At 46.0% G+C, this 22428-nt stretch overlaps 1 protein-coding gene across 6 annotated transcripts in view; it reads right to left on the bottom strand.

The window, feature by feature from the left end:
• Positions 1-803: 803 nt before the first annotated feature.
• Pparg (peroxisome proliferator activated receptor gamma) overlaps positions 804-22428 on the bottom strand; it is a 124757-nt gene continuing 103132 nt past the window's right edge. For all 6 annotated transcript variants that reach the window (XM_074044443.1, XM_020177168.2, XM_020177167.2 and 3 more), the window contains 2 exons: positions 15929-16379; positions 804-1236 (listed from right to left, as the gene is read on the bottom strand). In XM_074044443.1, coding sequence (XP_073900544.1) covers positions 989-1236; positions 15929-16379 — 699 coding nt within the window. In that variant the 3' untranslated portion in view covers positions 804-988. The remainder of the gene's footprint in view (positions 1237-15928; positions 16380-22428) is intronic.

Below are 22428 nucleotides of genomic sequence, written 5' to 3'. Positions count from 1 at the left end.
TCTGCTTTGGGAAAGATTGATTTTTTTTTCTCTCCTCAATTCAGTTGTAAGCTCTGGTGCCAAATCTTAAAACTCTTTTGTGTTACATGGAGTCAATAGCTGCCATTGGGTTTACTCTGGTATCCCGTTAGTAGGCAGGACAGTGGGCTCTACCCTTCGTGTCTGTGGGTCCTGCATCCATGGGTTCCATCGACCATGGACTAAATATTTGGAAAAAAAATTGCATCTCTGTACAGAACACTAGAGAGTTTCTTCTTGTTATTATCCCTAAACCGTACTGTAGAACAACCATCACCAAAGTATTTCTGTTGCCTTAGGTGTGATGAGTAACCTGGAGTTGATTGTGTTCACAGGTATGTGCAAACAGGCCGTTTTATATGAGTGGGGGTGCGTGACAACATCTAGGTTTTGGTATCTTCAGGAGGCCCCGAACCAGCCCCATGGATATGGAGGGATGACTGTGTGTTGAACAGGCTGCTAGCCGTGAGTACGAATCTCACTCAGAATGTGGAAGACTGACTTCAGCAAGCCCAAGGACATGCCACCAAATTAGCACTTCCAAGTGAAGAGACATGCTTTTTCACCCTTGGTCCTAAACCTTTCCTTCTTCATTGGGATTAAGGCAGAGAGTTCAGAAAAGTTGCAAATTGAGTAAAAACTGAACTGACTGAAAATGTATCAGTGGGTCCATTCACATTTTTCAAAATGACCAAGAAAGAAGGAAAGAAAAGAAAGAAACACAACAAACCCCCAAGAGGGTAGATGGGAACACACCAGACTTGATCTTCAAAGACCGTCAGCAATTTCATAACATGGTAATTTTTAATATTAAAAGTAAATTGTAAATGTATCTTTATAAACAATATGCATAAAATAGATCCTATTCTAAAGCCTTTCGCTTTGCCCCAATGCTTCTTCACAGTGAGTTTCTCGGGTGCCAGCTCTTCCCTCCAGACCGCAGTGCAAGTGGGAGCAGCCCTCCCCTCTGCTAGTACAGGTCCTTGTAGATCTCCTGCAGGAGAGGATGCAGGCTCATGTCCGTCTCCGTCTTCTTGATCACATGCAACAGCTGCACATGCTCCGTGACGATCTGTCTGAGGTCTGTCATTTTCTGCAGCAGCTTGGCAAACAGCTGTGAGGACTCGGGGTGGTTCAGCTTGAGCTGCAGCTCCAGGGCCTGCAGCAGGTTGTCCTGAATGTCCTCAATGGGCTTTACGTTCAGCAGGCCCGGGCGGTCTGTGGGGCAGAAATAGGAAACACGAGAGGAGGTTTAGTCAAATGCTGTCAGGGCCTGGCCTGGGGCCGGGCAGCTCCACACCACACCTCTTGGGCTCAGTGATCCCCCTGCCTCAGCCTCCTGGGTAGCTGGGACTGCAGGTGCGTGCCAGGGCGCCTGGTCTGACTCCTAACTTGGAAAGAAACGCTTCTAGTGCTTTCCACAAGGTGTGATGTTTGCTATAGATTATGGGGAATATGTTTTACTCTTGGTTTTCCAAGAATTTTGAAGTTTTTAGTTTGTTTTAGCCAAGAATGTTGGTTGAGTGTTATCAAATGCTTTTAAATTTGCCTATCTAAAGAGATATGGTATCTGAAGAGATACAGTTTTATCTTAACCTAGTGTGGCAGATTACATTAATAGATTTCTTTATACCCCTACACTCATTGGTTAATCTTTTATTTAGGGTTTCTCTGTTTGTAGGGATATGGGTCCAGAGTGCTGGGTTTTGTGCCATCCTTTGCCTGTGTGGGTGGTAGACGGTAACTAGCCTTACACCGGGTTGAGTCTTCCTTCCACTTTGGTGTACAATGACCTGTTCCCAGGGCTTTCTTACAATTCATTTGTAGAACCAGCTTACCCTGGTGATAAATCCTTCACTACCTTTAATTTTTCATCATAGCATTCAATCTTTCCAGGCTGCCTACAATTTTTAAAGTAATTTTTTTAGTAATTTGTTTATTTTTAAAAATTTATTTAGGTTTTTTGAGACAGGGTCTTGAAAAGTAGCTCAGGCTGGCCTGGAGCTCTTCATCCGCCTGCCTCGGCCTCCTGAGTGCTGGGACTAATTTTTAGCAATCTGTATTGGAACAAGGTTGTACGATACTCTTATAATTTGGGATTTATTATTTTACTTATGTCCCTTAGTGTATGGCTTTCTTTTTTTTCCAGTACTGGGGATTGAACCCAGGTTCCTGCACTTGCCTAAAAGCACTTGAGCCACACCCCAATCCTTTTGTTTTAGTTTTGTTTTTGAGACAGGGTCTCCCTAACTTTGCCTGGACTGGCCTCAAATTCGAGATCCTCCTGCCTCCTCCTCTCAAGTAGGCATGATTATAGGCATGCACCACCACACCTGCCTTGCTTAATGCTTTCCAACTGTGTATACTCTCATTTAAAAATCTGATTTGTCAAAGGTTCACCAGCTTTTTATTTTATGAAAATACAGCTTTTGATTATACTAATCAACTTTTTAAAAAATTGTATTTTGTTTTCAATTCATCTAATTCCTTTTTTATAAAAACTTTCTTGAGGTTTACTTTTTTTTCCTGTCCTAATTTCTTGAGTCGGATACTTAATTCTTTTAGTTTTGGGATTTCTTTCTTGTTTTCTAATAAGTGCATTTTGGGTTCTAAATTTTTCTGTGATGTCACTTTGTTTTCATCCCGTAGGCTTTGCTAAACAGCACCCTCATCGCTCTTTTCTAAATAACTTCTCTCACACCTTTCATTTCATTTTGAACGCAAGAGTTACACAGAAACATACTTTTAAATTCCCAAGCGGAAAGTGTGGGATTTGCTCTTGTTCTCTGAATTTGCTGAATTAAGTTAGAATATGGGATTTTCTCTCAAGGCCTCCTGGAAGGCAGGGATGACCTCCAACATTTAGGACACACACCTGGAGCATCTCGGACAGAGTTCACATGTTGGCTCTTAAGGCTGTTTGCTCTCCTGTAAACATTTTAGGCTTGTTTCTTCCTAGGGAATCCTCCTCACCTCTAAACACCCATTCCCAAGAGCTGCTGGGTCCCCACCTGCATTTCTCTAGCTAACCCTTTGCTCCAGGAACATTAAAATACTCTTCCACTCCAAGTTGCTCCGACATCTGACCCTTCGGGCCCCTGCTCACAGACTCAGTCCCTCCTGCCTAACGCCTTCGTCCCTTCTCATCACAGTGGCTGTGGCACCCATCCTGACATCCTTCCTCTACACCATCCCTTCCTCTCCTGTTCTCCTCGCCTCCTTTCTCTGGGTCCCACAGCAACCTATGAACACCTCAGTCACTACCCTGCTAGATTCCATGTACTGATTGGTTATTTTCCCAAGATTATGCCGAGAGCCTTAGAGTAACTGTGTCACCTAATCGTCACGATCACCCTGGGAGGCCATACTCTATGAAGGGGGAAAGGAGGGTAGGGAGAAAAGTTAAAGTTATCAAGATCTGCCACTTGCTAGTAAAAGACAGTGCTGAATCTGGCTCCAAGTCTGTCCCGTCCAAGTGCAGTACGTCCCGCCTCCCTCCCTCCCTCCGGTTGCCAGTAGTGATGTCCTTGTCGCTCTTCCCCTCTGGCCAGGAGATATCAGAGGGCAGGCTGTGTCCTGATTGCTCCCAAGCCACCAGTGAATGCATAGGAAGCCCTCAGCTGGCTGAGCTGATGAGGGAGAAGCTTGTTCTGGCCAAGAGCCCTGAATGGGAAAGCACAATTCTCCTGGTCAGTGAACAAGCCTAAAGGCAGAATCGCCACACAAGGAAAGTCCTCCATGAACACGGTGTGTCTATCTACTAAACCCTCATAACCTTTATCCACAGAGGCGTGGCTCAGGAGCAAAATGCAGGGTACGGAGGGTCTCGGGTGGGACTTTCAGAACACTCACCATTCTCCTAAACTAACTTTATTAATATTATTATGACAGAAGGAAACTGGTCTTTGGTTTGATCCCCCCCCCCACCTCTCATTTTCCTAACATATCCCATTGGTCAGATGAAGTATAATTTCTTTGTGAAATTTCAGCACTTGATTTTGGAACCATCAGCAAGCAAATCTCTGATGCTGAGGATGAAGGAAATGTCTAGTCCTGTCCTGGAGATTCACACCCCAGGAAAGTTGTGACTTTCTGAGACCTTATACCATAAAGAAAATCACAAGGCTTCCAGGAAAGCTGGATTCTGGACAGGGCCTCTGCTTTAAGGGTTGCCGATCCTCTTCCTTAACAAATGTTCAAATGTTGGTGGGTGTGGGAGTGGCAGCAACTCAGGTAGTCAGGTGCTGAGCGAGGCTCCTCCCCACTGGGCCCACAGAGTGGATGTGGGATTCTCAGCTCACGAGGCCTTTTTTCCTTCCGCCTGCCTTTGGAGGGGGCAAACCCGCTGAGATCATGTGAACCTTGTAGGTCTCATTTATCAACCTACTAACCCCTAAAAGGCAACGGCTGGGGCTTGCTCGGAACACTTGGCTCTGGTGTAGTGAACTAGGCCCTCCAGGAGTGGGGAGGATCTGGTTTGGATTTTCAAACCCCTCTTTGGCAAGTTACTTTTTATGATGTGATGGATGATGCTTGGCTGAAGGACTGAGATGCTGTAGCCACAGATTCAGTGCATTTCCTCTAGTGACAAGTTAGATCATTTACGGATCAGTCCCACTGTCCCCCTGACAGAGCCTCCATTAAGGGAATGGAGTTTGGGCAGGAAGGAGGGACACAGAGGAGAAAAGACCAAAGATCCTCCTTGGTCTTTCATCAGCTCTGTGACCTTGGGGTGAACTGATGAAGCTCACTGGGCTCGGTTTCCAATGCTGTACACTAGATGGACCAGACTCAACCAACGATGTCTGCATCCCTCATTCAAAAGCTCTAAGATTTATTCTTGTTTGCAATTCCCTCCAGCATGCAAGCCACATAATTCAACTCGAAAACCCATTAGAAAAAGAGCATTAAACTTAGGACAACTCGCTTATCGAAAAACAAAAACAAAACAAAATAAGTCTCCTTCCGTCCAAAGTCAAGAGCAAAATCGATCTACTGATTGTTCCCTCCCTAGCATGAGATCTCCCTGCTAGGTGGAGGAGGTGCTACCAGTGAGCCACAGGGACTGTCTGAGCACCCAGAGTTGTCCTGAGCTCTTTTCTTGCCCTCTCTACTCCCCAGTTGCCCAGGACCTGGTAGGACACTCCCACAAGGGCTGTCTGAGGTCCTCTCCCAGCACCTTTTGGATGTGAGGAGAGTGTGGAGCAGCTCTGGTCAAGGGACCTCTCTGTTGGCCAAGGCTGCCCAGAAGGCCTTTGGGGAAAGTGCCCGTTGACTCACACACTCCAGGACTCAGTACTCCAGGAGCTGGAGCCAATTACTGGTTCCTTACTCCCCAGGCTGCAACAAATTGGGAAAGAAACCTTTCTGGTCTCCATTCACACAGTCCTGGGATTGATTAGTGAGCACTGTGGATTCTGGGCAGATCTACAAAGCTTCCATATTATCCGCATTGGTTCTGCATTAAGTTCAGTGCTTATCTGAAGCAGAGTCAATTCTCTGGACTTCTTGGGATCTGCCCACCTGGGCACAAAGTTCCCCAGCACAGATATTCCAGCCTGCCACAGGTGAGTCTCCCTACTGTAAGAGAGACAGAAGAACCAGTGCGATCCTTCGCTCTCTGCTCGTGGAGCTGCAGTCTTAATCTTTCTCAACTTCCCTGTGTGTTGGCTGTGATACAGCTTGACCTATACCTAGGACCTCAGGGAAAGAAGTCAGCTTGCTGGGCAGTTGTGGAGTGAGCCATAGACCATGAAGGGCTTCAGTGCTGGCATGGGGTGAACACTAGAGGAGGGGCTGTTCAGGACTCTGACTTTAACCTCCTTTGAAACCTTCTCTCTCATTTTCCTTACTGCTCTGCTCCCAAGTTTACTAGTGGGTTCCAAGGAGCAGTGGACTTGGAAACTGAAGACTGGGTTGAGTCCTCTCCCTTCCACTTCACTTTCTGTGTGCCTTTGGACAGGTCAGCTGATCCTTCTGGGGTCTGGCTTAATTTTTAAGGCAACAATGACATTTCTCTATAAGGCCGTGGGGCGAGTGGGACAGGTAAAGAACGTTCGAAGAGACTGTGTTTGTTCCAGGCAAGGTAATTAGGTTTCCTGACAACAGCCAGGGAGGGGAAGGTTTTTGAGTTGTCCTTGGTAAGAGAGGAAATTCAAGAGCACAAGAAAATAACTCCTGATGCAGACACAGGCTCAGAACTTGCTCATGTTCTCACTTCTAAGGTAGAAAGCGTTCCGTAAGACCAGTCACAAAACAAAAAGCCATGGTCCCCAACTTCACTACTTCCTTGAGTAATGACAGTAAGGATCCTGGGCTACCTTTCTGATCTAACCGTAGAATCACGGTGGGCATCCAGTTGGACAGAACTGCAATCCCGTCCCACCATTCCCTGGAGGAAATCCCTCTAAGAAAGTTTCCCCTATGCTGGCTCCATCTTGAAGTTTGCATTACAGCTGGGCCTACCGCAGGGATCCTGGATTCTGGCTACATATCCACGTGATCTGAGGAGATTTTAAACACAAACTAAAGCATGGGCCTTGACTTCAGAGACTGATCTGATTGGACCTGGGATGTGACCTTCAAGACTGCTAAAAGCTCCAGGTGTCTGGAATGTAACAGTCGAGGGCAAACAGTACTGGTTTAAAGAGAAACAGTCAGAATCCAAACTTTGCAACTGACTTACTGGGTAACCTTAACTTAAGCAAATTTCTTAACTTCTGTATTTTACTTTGCTCATCAAGAAAAATGGAGCTTAATGGTACACACCTGTAGTCCCAGTTACTCAGGAGGCAGGAGGCAGGAGGATGGCAGGAGCCCAAGAGTTTGAGACCAGATTGGGCAACATGACAAAACCCCATCTCAAAAAATAAGTATGGGGCTGGGATGTGTGGCTCACTGGTAGAGCACTTGCCTAGCATGCATAAGGCCCTGGTTTGATCCTTGGCACCACAAAAATATTTTATATAAAAATAAAAGTTAATGGTAACCTAACAAGTAGTGTTTTCAGAGGATTAAGTGAGTTAATATCTGGGGCATCCTAGAGCTCTTTTCCCTCCCGATCTTTATTCTCTCATTTCATTATTATTTTTTTCTCCCCCAGCTCTCTCCTGTTCTTTATCCCTTAATTGCTTCCTTCTCTCTTCCAGATGTTTTTCCCTTTCCAATCCTTGGGCTGCCCCTTGCTGGGAATTTATTAGGCATGCTAGCAGGGCTGGCCTGAGCAATGGATGACTTGAGGAGTGTGTGGTTTACTGCCGCTCTCAGGAAAGGGGATGTTACAAAACAGAGACCCTGCAAATGCTGTAGAGGAGTCACCTGCACCCGCACCCTGCTGCACACACGTGTTGCTGGCGGAGCCCTCCCTCTGACGCTGGCAGTCGTCCTAACACTTCCCCGTTTAAGCAATGCCTCCCATTAGTTATGGCCTTCTCTGTCTAACTTGGATGACAATCTATGATTCAGTGGGGATGGGGGGAGGGAAAACCACAATGAAACCAAAGCCAGCCGGTATTTCCTAGTGTCTGCCCACGAAGCAGCAGTTCCAACAGAACTCGCCTCATCTCAAACACTCAGCCTCCATCCCAAAAAGCCAAATCCCAAACTACAAAACGTGGATGAGGCCCTCCTCTTCGTGTGTTCTAGCCTCTTCTCCTTCCTTCCCAGTGCCTCAAGTCTTCCTGAACGGAGATGAGTCTTCTAAGTCCCATCCTGTGCTTGGGGCATGCTGTATGCCTGCCTCCTTGCACCTGCATCCAGGGGTCAGGGGAGTGGTGTGAGGTCCTCCCTTACCCACACGGAGGGAGGCAGGCATGGTGTTGTCCTTCTGTGGCCATGGCAGGCTACATGAAGCTGGAGGCAGAGGGAGAGGGTGGGGCAGAAGGAAGCAGAAGAGTGATCCCTCCAACCTCTCAGCTGTGCCCTTACTGCCTGATGGCTCAGCCCTGCTACGCTCCAGGAAGAATCGGAGGGGAAAGGCTGAGACAAGGGTGTGTGTGGGTGGTGGTGGTGGGGCGCCAAGAATGCAAACCGGGGTCTCTGCATCTTCCTCTCTACCAATGTCTTTGAGAAGTTTTGTGATCTCAAAGCCTAAGTATGCCCTCCACACACAAAAGTTCCCAAGAAATTCAAGGGGACTCCTGGAGGCAGGAACCCACCGTCCTGCCCTTTCCTGTCTCCTTGGGACAAGGCTTTCCATCCTTCTCCCTTCACTCAGCCTCTCCCCCCCCCCCACCCCCAGTATCTCTTTCTCAATCCACAACTAATCCCCTTAAAGTGATAGCTGATAACGGGTTTAGATATCCCTAGGGGTATTTATCTTGTAAAAAGGGATTTTAAGAAGGACTGTTGGTAGAGTTTCAAGCCATTTGACTGGCGGGATGGAGGGGAACTACTTCAAATTATATCACAAAGGGGGAAGGGGAAATTAGCATTTACTGTGTGCTTAACAACCAGTCCCAGGCTGGGTGCCAGGGGCTGCACATTCTGTTATTTCATTTGCTTGGGGCACTGATAAGGAAATTAAGGCTGGGGAGGTAAAAAATTGCCCCAAGATCACACAGCTAGGAAGTGGCAGGCGAGAGTGGGGGCTTTTGAACACCTGTGGGTGTGAGGCCAAGCCTTCCCCTGCCTTCTGCAGGGGAAGCTGCCAGGCCTTCTGCAGAGGCCTCTCCAGGACCGAGTGGTGCCTTCACCCTCTGCACCTGGCCTCTGTCGGGAGCCACCTGAGGGGTCCTGCGTTCATTGTTCCCCACTTACAAATGATCTCAAAGTCTTGGTAGGTGATGCCCATCTGGAAGCCTGCCAGGGTCACCGAGAGTTTAAGCACACATTTTGAGAGCCCAAAATGATAAAGTGCTCCCAAAAGTGGCCCACTGACTGACTGGCTGAGTCTTTTCCAGGACCGCCATGTGGGGACAGGAATGACTCAGCAGGCTGCCTTTCTATCTGAGTTCAAACTCCAGTCTGCTGGCTCACCAAGATGACAGGCGCCCACCCAGCCCAGATGGAGGGGGACGTTTTATTTCTGGAGCCGCTGCAGACAGTTTTCCATTTTCTATAGACGACGGCCGAGACCTGCATGGACGTCCGCTCTTTCGTTTGGGTGTGTATCAAAGTCCGTCAGGTGGTTCACTCCCCGTCCCCACCCCCAGCTCTCTGGTTTTTAGTATCTGGGTGCCCGTTGAGAACTCATAAATAAACCTCACCCCTGTCATACCCAGTGCACGAGGTTATGAAAATAGAGAACTAACAGGACATTTCTAGATGACTCCAGTTGAGTCATCACTCCAAGCTGTTCTGCCAACTTGCTGTGGTGGCCTCACACACAGGGCAGGTGCCCGTTGGCCATGTTCCCCATTAATAAAGTCATGCCATTACTCTGGGGTACAATCATCTTGAGATGGGGGACAGGGACCACGTATGGGCACTGGCTGTCCTGCTCAGGAGAAATCAGACGGCCTTGCTGCTTTTCAATCTCTAGAGGAGTCAGAAAAACAACTTTCTCTAGGAAGGCACGGAGTCTTGTCCAGAAGACTGTAAGAAGCAGGAAGTTAAATTTTTAACCGCGAGGAGAGGCAGGAGAAGGCTGGCGCAGGGCTGGGTGTAGTCATGAAGGCCTGGGTTCAATCTCCAGCCACACAAGCACACACACACACACACACACATACACACACACACACATATACACACACACATACACACACACACACATATACATACACACACATACACACACACACACATACATACACACATATACACACATATACACACACATACACACACATATACACACATACACACACATATACACACATACACACATATACACACATACACACATATACACACACATATACACACATACACACACATATACACACATACACACACATACACACATATACACACATACACACACATACACACATATACACACATACACACATATACACACACATACACACACATATACATACACACACACATACACACACACATACACACACATATACACACACATATACACACATCCACACACATATACACACACACATCCACACATCCACACACACACATCCACACACACACACACACATCCACACACACATATACATACACACACAGCCAACACACACACACACACACACACACACACACACACAGATACTGAAATGGTTTGAATTTTGCCTTGTCCCCACTTAACTAGGAAGCAAGATGCCACAGCGGATGTGGGGCCCAGGCTGAGCAGTCCTAAGCTGGGGGGCTTCCTCGACTCCAGAAGTCCACTGAGCTGTGTACACTCTCTTGCCAGAAGAAAGGGCTACACTGGCCACTGCAGAAATCCTTCTGTAGTGGAACGGAAAGTGACACTTTCTACTTCAGAGTTGAGAATCAGCTCAAGGTTTTGAAGGGCAACAGAGAGAGGGAGACACCGTGGCTCTTGGCGCTCCGTGTTTGTGGACTGCTGGGGTTCCGGGAGCTGCAGTGGGCTTCTGCTCAGTGCCCATCCCTCCGTTTCTCTGGGGCAGGAAGAAACGAAGGCACTAGATGTTGTTTTAGCAGGGAATTTTTTTTTTTTTTTTTTGGTGGCACTGGGGTTTGAACTCATGGCCTTGTGCTTGTTAGGCAGGTGCTCTACCACTTGAGCCACATCTCCAGCCCTACAGTTTAAAACAGTTTACATTTTTTCTACAACTGCTTATCTATCTTAAGACCTGGTACAAGATGGTATGTGATTAAGTGGAAATGCATTTACTTAGCGATTTAAAGCTTCCTGTCCATTTTTACAGGCAGTTCTGCAAACAGCACCAACTGTCCAGGTGCCCGGATCTCTGACACGCTGAAGAACCACAGCACCGGCCTTCAGCTCATTACCAGGCCCTCCCCGAACACCTTTCAAAGCCAAGGGAGTAATTTTGTTACGTCCGTCAGCTTAAAATGGTGTCTTAAGAAGGGCTTTGGATATTCGTTAGTAATATCTGAAGTATAACCTGGAAATTCTTAATATCTGCAGGCAGTGTGGAAAAAGCTAACTATTTTTTGAGACCTGCCAAAGACTTCCAAGACCAAGGCAATTGAGACCTTTCTGCCTCTCAACACACAAAAGACAATGCTATCTACTGGTTTGGTGTGTTTTCTCCCCTTTTCTTTTTGCAGTGCTGAGGATTGAACCCAGGGCCTTGAGCATGCTAAACTCAAGTGCTCTACCACCGAGTCACACCCTCAGCCCCAGCCCTAGGTGTACTAATTTTAATGCCCCAGACACCTGGGGCTGAATGGTGGCCTCATCAATTAGTAGCTCTGTGACCTTGGGCAAGTTACATAATCTCTGTAAATTTCCATTTTCTCTACCTGCAAAATGGGGATAATAATAGGCCATGCAGAGCTGCAGGAAAGATTAAACAAAGATTATGACTGGGTGTAATCTGCTCAGCATGCATCCTGGTACACAGTGAAGTGTTCCACTAGTGGTAATTATTATCCTTCCAGACTATTATTCATTCAAGAAGCATGCATTAACTTATTCTGGCCCAGGTGATGTGCTTTGATTCTATTTCAGTCCCAACAAATTAAAAAGTATATCTATCTGTCCATCCATCCATCGGATCACGATCCATGGGTGAGCCATCCAGGCCCCGGGTTGTTGACGTGATAGAAAGAGGTGTTATCGAATTGACATAGTCAACTCATCATTGATCTGCAGGTGTATGGTTCTGGGAACAATTCATCCTGCTCCCTTATTCTCCCTGCCCAACAACTGATCACACCAAGAATAGCTGTCACAGCTGCTTCAGAGGTAGAATGGTGCTGGGACTGTTGCAAAGGCAGAGAGAGGCTCTACAGGTGGTTTGCACAACCACGCCAGACTCCAGAGGGTAAGCGGGGAGGCTGGAATGACTTGCCATCTGTGGCAGCTGTAGTGACATTTTCAGCTTCTTTGTCATTCAGACAGTGATGGCAACTTGCCCTGAAAAATACACTGTAAAATCCAGTGAATTTCCTCCCTCATATCTTGGAAGTTTAGGAAGAACCGAAATGGATTCCAAACTGTTCTGAATTAACAGAAAGAGCTTTTTCCTGTTGCAGAGTTCCAGCTGGACCCCTCCTAGGCTTTTCTTCACCAAACAGCACCAAACAACTCCTGGGGGCAAAGTGTCCTGGGGCTTGTCAACTTTCTTGAGCTTTACTCTTGGCTTTGGCCACTGGGCAGGGCTGGGAGTTGGCTAGAAGGCTAGCCTGGGGCTGTGGCGCCAGTTGCAAACACCCCCTTGCTGAAGGCAGTTTTATTGCTCCTGATGCTACCCACTCCAGCAGTGAGACTGGGAGCAGTGAGCACAGGGAGCTATTACTTGCACTGAATGAGGAAGCGCTCCTCTGGCTCCCAGGCTCAGGCCTTGGGGAAGTGGGGGAAGGGAACACCAGCTGCAGCCACCAACACCAGAGAGGGAGTGAGTGAGCTGAGCAGAATCCACAGCAGGTAGGCAGAGGGGACAGGGCAGCGAGTGTGGCAATTAAGACACCTGGCTTTCTATCCTACTCCTGCTGCTCACTCGTTATGACAGCTTAGCCAGATCACTTCAGTGTGTGACTCTCACGCTTTTCTTCCTAGGACACGAGAAGAAAGCTCTAATGAGCACGGATAGGACTCACTCTTAGAAAGGTACCTCCAACCTCGGTTCTGAGATATTAGTCTTTGTAGTAAGTCTCATTCTTGCTCCAAGCACAGAGGAGCATGAGGAGAGGAGAGGCCTCTGAGAACTAGGTCATCTTTCTCCACAAGCTGGCTTTGAGACTGCGTGGATGGCAGAGGCGCTCAGCGTAGGGCAGATCTAAGTGCCAGATCAAACGGGATCAGCAGTTTTTAGGACCGAAGTTGAACAACACTGATCTTAGGGTAGCAATGCTAATATTTCCCCAGCAAATACTGAGTTGGTCAAATCATTACTTTCATCTAAAAAATCCCCTCTTTGGGGCCCGTAAGGGCCTCCTTCCTGGACTCCCTCTCAACCTCCCCAGCCCCTCATCACGTTACACGGTGTCCATCTCCCACACTGTTCCCTCAGTCTGGGGTCCCAAGTGCTTCCTCAGAGCAAAACTCTTCTGTGATTCTAAGCCTAGCTCACAAGGTCACCAGCGTTCCTGTCTTTAAGAGCACTTCTCTCAGAAATCACTAAAGCCATCAAAGACTTTGAATTGACTGCAGAGAACCATCACCTTATTGAAGGGGTAGGGTCAGACACTTGTTTTCTGGCTCAAAGCCTGTTGCTTACGTGAAGCTTTCCCTCTCTGGAGTTTTAGGATAAGAAGGAAAAAAGTAAGTGGGAACTTATGCCTTCCTCTAATAAGCATGGGTGGAATCTGTTCTCTGGGATGCTGCTGGGCAGCTCTGAATCTGGCCTATGTCCAATCAGCTTCTCTGAGAAAGAGGAGGCCACAATCTTGCGAGCTGGACAAACACGGGGTCCCATTTGCTCATTCTCATCTAGTACCTACATTCGGACTTCATCTATAAAAGCAAACTTTGCTAGCTTTTGAGATGTAGGAAAAAGTCAACAGTAAATCCTTTAAAATTACTTGCAGAGTTTTCTTTTCATTGTAACTACGGATAAAAGAGTTGAAGGATCCGTGCAGGCTGCAACCTTCGGGTTTCCCTCATGTTTGTGGGGACCCAATGAGATCTGGACATGGCTCTTACAAAGACAGGTTGGGTAAGGCTGGAAGGAACTCGTTTGCATAACATCTATATTTCAGTGGCACAATTTTCAATCTCATAAACCCATGTGAGTTAAGCCCAGTAACTACAACATCAAATGAAATCCAGTCACATCATTTACAGTGCCATCTCTTGATTAATTAATGAATTTTCTTCTTTTCTTTTCTGCAGACCTGGGGATAGAAGCCAGGGTCTCGCTCATGCTGGGCAAGGGTTGGAGCTACACCCCAGCCCCTCAGGATCGTCTTTCCTTCTTAGAAACTAAGCACCTTTGAGTGGCTTGTTTCAAACGCTTCCCTTCCGTGACGGTGATATAAACTGCTATGAACTTTATGGAAGCGATTTTGCAATGATGCAATAAAGGACTTAAAAATGTTTCACAGCCAGCAATTCCATTTCTGGTAATTCAGAGTGGAAAATAATCTGAAATTTGGATAGAAATATACACATAGGAATGTTCTCTACAGCAAAATTTAGAACACATTTTCAATATTCTCCACAGCTGTTTTAAAGAAATTATAAACAAGTTAAACATATAGAGGGAGATAATTTGGTACGCAATGGTCCCTGTATAAAACGGAATGCTTTATAGCTATTAAAAATGGTGCTTTGGGGGGCCTGGGGGTTCTCAGGGATAGATGCTTGCCTGGCATACACTAGGTAGACCTTTTGGTCCCGCTCCAGCATGGCAAAAAAAAAAAAAATGCTATTTGCTATTTTAAAGTGCCTTTTTTGGTTCAACTTGACAGTGAACTCGTGGCCTCAGGGCCCTGGCCATACCTTCTATCCACTTGCACCCAAGTCACTTAATTAGCTCGGAAACTAAGAGCCCAGACTCTGGAGGCAGGTCCCATTCCCCACTCCACCTTTTGCTAGCTGTGTTACATTGGGAAGTGAATAAACCTTTCAGTGCTTCTGTTTCCTCATTTATAACATCATACTTGCTCACTGGGTTGTTGTGAGGACTAAATGAATGTGTATGCTGTAACAAGAACTTCATCAACACTGACTATTATTGTCATTGTCACTTCCACACTGTGCACCTGACTTCAGAGGCGTTCTGCTTTCAGTTGCATGACAAAAGGCTCTTGACTGAATCATCGTGCTCTTTACAGGAGGTGGTTAAACAGTTATATCTACCCACAGGTGAGTGTTCACAAACAGAGGACATGGGGTAGAGTCCATGTAAAAGCTCACCTGCAGTCCATTCCAAAGATAGCTTATCATTTAAAAGCAATTTCTATAGAGAGATGAAAGTACAGTGTGGTTCTACTTGGAAGCATGAGTGAGGCTACTGAGAGGACATTTGGTATGAAAGCTGGCTTTTGGAGTTGGTTTAGATAGATGATGTAATAGACTGTTAAATAACTCAAATTATTTCTCTGCTGTGTGTTCTTTGGTTGAGACTGCATTCTTCTTTTTTCTTTTCTCTTTTTTTTTTGGCAGTACTTGGGTTTGAACTCAGGGCCTTGCACTTGCTAGGCAGACACCCCACCACTTCAGCCACACCCTCAGACCTTCTTGCTTTATTTTTTGCGTAGTTTAGGTCAGGGCCCTGGGCCTCAAGCCTCCTATTTATGCATTCTGCATAGTTGGGGTGACAGGTGCACACCACCATGCCTTGCTTTGTTGGTTGAGATGGGTTCCTGGGAACTTTTTTCCTGGGTTGGCTTCAAACACCATGATCCTCCTGATCTTCACCTCCTGAGTAACTAGGATTACAGGTATAAGCCACTGCACCTAGCTGAGACTACATTCTTCATCAGAGCCAACTACCTCACAAAGGTACTTAGGGAAGCCACCCCACATGGAGGGATCCACGTGAGAAAGACAACAGTGGCCAGCCACACACATTCCTTGATCTCTGATCTGGGGAAAGCGATTCAAAGTGGCGTCTTACTGATGGTGGGGCGGGAGCACAAACTGGACCCTGAAGCTCTTGGTTGTGCCTTCTCTATGGGCGAACACCACTGAAGCTGAGCTAACATGCTGCAACCTAAGTGAACTGAAGACTTGGATTGGCCATCTGGGAAGGACACAACACTGATGGCACTGTACCACTGGTACTGTCTGCATGGAAAGTCTAGTTAGAGTGAAAAGGATCACAGACCAACACTAAGGAAACTCAAAAAGCTTTCAGGCAGCCCACTGCCATCCCATCCACTTTCATAAAAATTAAAAGATGACCCTTACCTCCGCTGAGAATAATGACAGCTATAAATATTGCCAAATCGCTGTCATCTAATTCCAGTGCATTGAACTTCACAGCGAACTCGAACTTGGGCTCCATGAAGTCACCAAAGGGCTTGCGCAGGCTCTTGAGGAACTCCCTGGTCATGAACCCTTGGCCCTCGGATATAAGCACCCCATCTTTATTCATCAGGGAGGCCAGCATGGTGTAGATAATCTCATGCACGCCATATTTGAGCAGAGTTACTTGGTCATTCAGGTCAAGGGTCACAAAACCAGGAATGTTTTTGGCATACTCTGTGATCTCTTGCACAGCTTCCACAGAGCGAAACTGGCAGCCCTGGAAGATGCGGATGGCCACCTCTTTGCTCTGCTCCTGCAGGGGGGTGTTGTGTTTGAACCTGATTTTATCTTCTCCCATCATCAAGGAATTCATGTCGTAGATGACAAATGGCTGAAAATGAAAAAGGGAGAAGGTGGCTGAGTTGGAAGATTTCTCATTCACTGTGAATGCCATCCCGGTTCTGAAAACTCGTTTCTTATGCCTCTAAATCCTTAAAGCTGAAGACACTTAATCAGGAGCAAAGACTCTCATCTTTTCAGGATTCACACCAACGCATTTCACCCATTTTGGTCTTTCTCCTCAACGTCCACTGTTCACGTTTTACCTATGTCTACCTAGTCGTTCTGATTTTTGTTTCTTTTTTAAAATGATACAAAAATCTGTGCTCAGATAATAGTTTTAGCCTTCTTTCAATAAAAAAATTTTTTTAGCAACTCAGGTCTGAAAAGACCCATTTGAACATGAAGTAATCTTTCAGTGTAAGATTAAATCTACTCAGATCACAAATGAAGCACAGTATGCACATAAAATATACTTCACTATAAAAATCACTCTGAAAGCAGATTAGAAATATCGAGCCAAGAAAATGTCTATTTCTTTCTTTTTTTTTTTTTTTAATGCTCTGGAAGCCATCTGTTTCAGAAAAAAGAAAAAAAGAAAAAGCAGATGTAGACGGTCCGTGGGTAAACACTGCAAAAAGCAGCAAAATAAAAATGGTTCTGAATTTATTATTTGTGGTGCTGAGGATGGAACCCAGGCCCTCGAGCATGCTAGGCAAGTGCTCTACCACTGAGCTCCATCCCCAACACCCAGCTTATTTTTTAAAATACCTGTCCTTATGACTCAACTAATCGATAAAATGCATGCACCAGCCATTCAGGTTTGCAATAGGCTGCTTTCAAAAGCAAGCCATGCTGGTCATGAAATTCTGTTTCCTTGTGTAAGAACCAACCAAAAGTTTGTGACCAGTGTGGAATTCCCAAGGCTACTCTGATGGGGAACAGGCTAGCATTTCACACATGTTGGAAGTACTGAGCTCTCTAAAGGGCTAAGACCCCAACACTGCTCAAATAAGTGTATCCACGCCACCAGTGCAGTAAGATTTGAGGGTTTGTGGGTTCTAATTTGGGGCCTGTGGGAAAGTCATTTGTACTCTCTAGTCCTCAAATATTTCCACTGAGGGGAGTGGATAAAATTGGGGCTTCTTCTCTGGAGGAAGCGCTAGTCACATTTCTCAGGAGTGACGCATCTGTGTTTGTGTGTACAGGATTGGGGTGCACATGTAGGTATGTGTGCATGTACATGGAGCATGAGGTCTCTGAAAGCAAAGTTCCTTTGGAGCAGAGGTGCTGAGAACCCTCTCCCAGCTGGCAGACGGGAGGGCGGGTGGGGGTGTGCATGAGTAGCTGTGGTGGCCACCTTTAAGATCCACTGACCAGAGACTCCAGCATCTCTAAGGGGTTCACGATGCTCACCCAACTCTGAAGTCTGTTCTACACAGGAGGAGATCACACTCACACTAAGAATCCTAGACAGTGAAAAGATTTGCAAACTTGCACATTACATCAACATCATGTGCTTGAGTTAGTCTAGAAACACTTTTGTTACCCCCAAATTCACATCCCCCATACTGCTCAGCAAGCCCCTAACGAAGAGAGATGTGAGGACCCAAGAGAGCAGATTTGCCCTCTGGCTCTAGCTCCTCACAACTAGGAGCAAACTGCATTCGCTGTGATTCTCAGACATTTTCATTCTGTCTGTCCCCTGTTTTGGGATTGGTATTTTTAATGGGAGAAGAAAAGAGAAGGGCAGAGTTAATGACATCAGCTAATTTAGTGTTTCTCCCAGAAAATCAGATTTGCATCATAAGAAAAGTGTGAATGATAGATAGCCATGCCCTGTACAGAACCCAGGGGAAATTTCATAATTTTCTTGTCTTCCAGACATCTTATATATAAGGTGCATTAAAGAAACATTGGCTTCCTTTACTGCCATGAGGATGTGATGGTATGGACACCTGAGGAGCCTAACCAAACAGGCGCCACTACAGGCAACGTGCAAACCATCTCCACCTCGGCTGGGTGTGGCTCAGCGGTACAGTGCTCGCCTAGAAATGCTTGAGACCTGGCTTCCATCCCCAGGATGGAAAAATCAAAACAGAACAACAAGCCACCTCTTTACCCAGTGAAGACTGCCCGCAGAACTGCACACTTCAACTTTTGGGCGAGCTTCTCCACCATTTGGGTTCTTGGCATAGAACCCGTGCAGAAAATCCTTCCACCTCTGTGAAAGCAGTTTATCTGGAACTGTGCCCTGCTGCGTCACCCGTGTCAGTCTTCCCCTCACTTCCCCTGTCCTCTCATATAAAGCCCCAGGTTCCTGTTTTTGAAACTCTGGCATAGTTGAACACAGGGCACAAAATCCTGCTCATTTTCTCTCCCAATTTAACAACAATGTGACTTTAACCCCTCGGCAATTAACGTTGGTCAGGATTTCCTGGCAGTAAGCGCTCAAGGACAGAGAAAGGAATCAGCACCCCCACCGCCATGCCAAACCAGGCCAGCTTTGCTTTTGTGAAAACCCTTCCAGCATTTCTGAAAAAGTGGTAAACTGGCAGATAATTCTGGGTATTGCCATGCAAGTGAACACAGGTAGTTTTTTGGTCATGTTCCCTAGTTATAGCTGATCGTGCTGTTTTGTCGTTGAACTTTTGAAGTCTTTGAGAAGTCTTTCTGCCTCTGTGTGGATCTATCAAATCGCAAGGGGATCCCTGGGCCACCAACTCTCATTTCACGTACACCTCTTTGTCTTCAAGCCTCGTGAAAAGGTTGGTGCTTTGGAGAGCTAAGTCATTAGCGTGAGTCTGGATCAGGTACCATATGCCACATAAAATGTACCGTACTGCCACGGCCAGGTTTCTGCATTTTGTACAAAACCAAGTATGCCTGATGCTTTTGGTGATCTAGTGATCTTCACAAATCATCTCAATGACTTTACACTTCTCTTTTGGGGCTGGCAGTGTGGCTGTGTTCAGATTCTGCATCAAGTGGCTAGATAATCATTGCTCCTCAACAGGAAAGAAAGCGTAATTACAACTAGGACATATTCGGGGGGGGGGGGGATGCTGGTTTCATGGGGCCTGAAATGTACACAATTGTAGGGGCTTTCCCTAAGAAAAATAACGCAGACGATGAGATCAAAATTGCACGGGCCTCTCCCAGAGCAGCGCAAAGGGCTCTGTGCAAGGGGCGGCCTTGAAGCCCAAATGTCTTTGGCCTCAGGTTAGTCTGATGCATAAATGGGCCATTTTGATGCTGTATCTTGTAGATGTTGGGTAGATCAGAAAAGGATAAGAAGGGAGTGAATAAAGGTGCCCTTGAACACAGCATTCTTCTGAGGAAGCAGAAAAACGGTCTCTATAATGGGAAATCAAGTTTTCTTTGAAGAGATGCATGGAAAATAATTTATTTTGATATACTTTGATTTAAACAAAATGGCTCCACTTGTCGAAGCCAGCACAGGAATAAGGGCACGGTTTTCTATAGATTAGCTATAGATCTATGGCATTCCTCCTGTGGGAACACGAAGAGGATGGGGATGGATTTAATGATGAAAACGGAGTAGGAAAAGTTAACTTTTTTCTTTTTTCTCTTTTTTTTGGTGCTGGGGCTTCATGAAGGCTAACCACGTCCTCTACCACTGAGCTACACCCAAGCCAAGTCTACTTTTTGAATGAAGACATAGAGCTGTCATGTTCCTTACTAATTCAATGACAGCATTTTAATGTCTGAGTTATAGGAAGGATTCTGAAGGTTCTAAATTTTAAGCTCCTTTTGAATAATAAAATAGCAAGCTAAAGGATTCAGATGAAAAAGATGAGTCACTACAACAAGGTTATTCTGGGTGATTCCTCTAATTTGCCAGATGGGCACGAGTGTACTTGTCACCTGCACCTGCTCACAAACATCATCTGGTAACCTTGTCAGAGTCAATCTCCAGGGGCTCGCCTGGCATTTAGATTTCTCCAGGAAGAACACAGAATTCCCAGGACCCCTCTTCTTCACCTGGCCTCCTCCTTCCTTTCACACTTCTGAGCGGCTGTCATGATGCTGGATCATGGTTCTCCATCATAAGCTCTGATGGGTGAATGTCAACCTCAAACACATTGGCTTGGTTTCCTCAACCTCTTTTTTGTTTCTGCCCCATGGTTCCTGTTTTCCTCATGGGATTTATAGAGCTAAAGATGTCTTCAGAAATCATTCTGGAGCCAGGTGACTTTCCAAAGTGAAACAGCACTTTGTACCAAGCCCTGACCTGGAACCAGCACTCCCTCTCAACTGCTCCCTTCTGTTACTTTCTACATGGCTTCTCCACTTCTTTTCCTCTTTCAATAAAATCACAATTCTGGAAGGAACAGGGGATTGTAAACCAAAGCTCTTGGAGGCCAGGATGCCGGGGTAGTACCTTGTGAACGATGGAGGGTTTCCTAGCTCTGCCAGCTGAGAGCTGCTTATGATGGAACTGAAATTTGAAGGTCTGTCAGAGGGAATTCTGTTTCTGCATGTGGTTTAGCAATTGAAGACAAACAATTGAAAACCTAGTAAGAATTATCCACACTCAAATGAACTAGCACATAACCACAGCTCTTAAAACTTCATCTGTGCCAGCCAAACAGTCACTTAGTGGGTAAACAAGAGCACTGGCCAACAAAGTCCAACCATTGACAAAAAACGCCAAGTGCTTTCCTTCTCAACTGTGCGCATGGTGGTGATTTGGTGCCGGTGATGAAGCAAGCACTCTACTACAGAGCTACACCCTCACCCCAGACAGAACACTACTGGTTCTTATATGCCATCTCTTCACCTGTTCCTGATGGCCTTGCAAAAAAGAATTTATTTCATTAATACTGATATATTAATTAGTGATGCCAGGGGTCTAACTCTCCATCAGCCATGGAAGCTACTCAGCACTGCCTTCCCGCCCTTTGTCTACAGGGGTTCCTAAGACTCTTCTCTGAGGGTCTCTCAGGGAAGCAAACTCCACCTCATTTGGGCTTTTCCACACACCCGGGGAAAAGCAAGCACATGTTGCTTAGCAGTTTAAGTATAGGATTTACAAAGCTATCTTTGCAGTCATCTGAGTCACTAGTTTGATGGCCTCTGTACTTTTAGAACGCACAGGTCTAAGTGGGTACAGACACACTTTCACAACAGTTTACAACTGCGCACTGGTTTTATGGTTCAGTAGTTTCATGTTTCACACACTATTCAGAATGGCTTTTTTTTTTTCCCCTGATGGCACCAACTTGCTCCTGTCATTATAAGAACGGAGACTCCACATGGGCCCATCCGTCATAAACTATGTGATGCTTTGGAATCCAAAGTCCAGCGGAGTACAAATAGAAGTTTTATTTCTTATTTACACATAGAGTGCAGCCAGGGCTTTACCAGCTCTTAGATATGGAGTGGAGAGTTGGCAGGCGCGCCAAAGTTTTTTTTTTTTTTTTCCTATTTATTGTTTTATGACAAACCATGGTACTGAGAATGGTTTTTGAAAACCATTCTGTTTATTTTCATCAACAAACATGGGATCATGTGACAGGGATACACCCAGTGTGATCACCGCACCAGGGAACTTCCAAAGTCCATTCCGTTATCAAACTGCCTCTGTGAAACCCACTGAGGCCCTCCTTCCAGCACACTTGTGGCTGTCAGTAGGATCTCTTTAAGCAGAGGCTGTTGCTGGACCTTAACCACAAAAAGGGAAACACACATGGTGACAATCAGATCCGCCCTGTCAGAGGGTGACAAAAAGGCCCATTGCTCCTAACTTTTTTATGTGTCTTTTTCCTTTTTTAGTTGTACAGGGGATTTCATTGTGATATTTACATATGAGCTTACAATGTATCTTGATTAGATTTGCCCCTTCCATCATTCTCCCTCATCCTCCTCCCTGCTTCTTAAAACAGTTTCACAGGTTTCCTTGTTCTATTTTCATACATGTATACAAAGTACATGGACAATCTTCCCCCTCCTTCCGCTCTTCTTTCACCCAACCCCTGCCACTTCTGCAGCAATTCTGTAGCTCTGAGTCTAAAATTCTTATTCTTTTAGGCCAGACGCTGAAAAGCAAGGGGCAGCTTATCTCAAGGATAAGTTGA

Source organism: Castor canadensis, chromosome 10 (genome assembly GCF_047511655.1).
Source record: "Castor canadensis chromosome 10, mCasCan1.hap1v2, whole genome shotgun sequence".
NCBI classification, from domain to species: domain Eukaryota; kingdom Metazoa; phylum Chordata; class Mammalia; order Rodentia; family Castoridae; genus Castor; species Castor canadensis.
The sequence above is the reverse complement of the archived record's forward strand: the minus strand, read 5'-3'. Positions and strand labels throughout refer to the sequence as shown.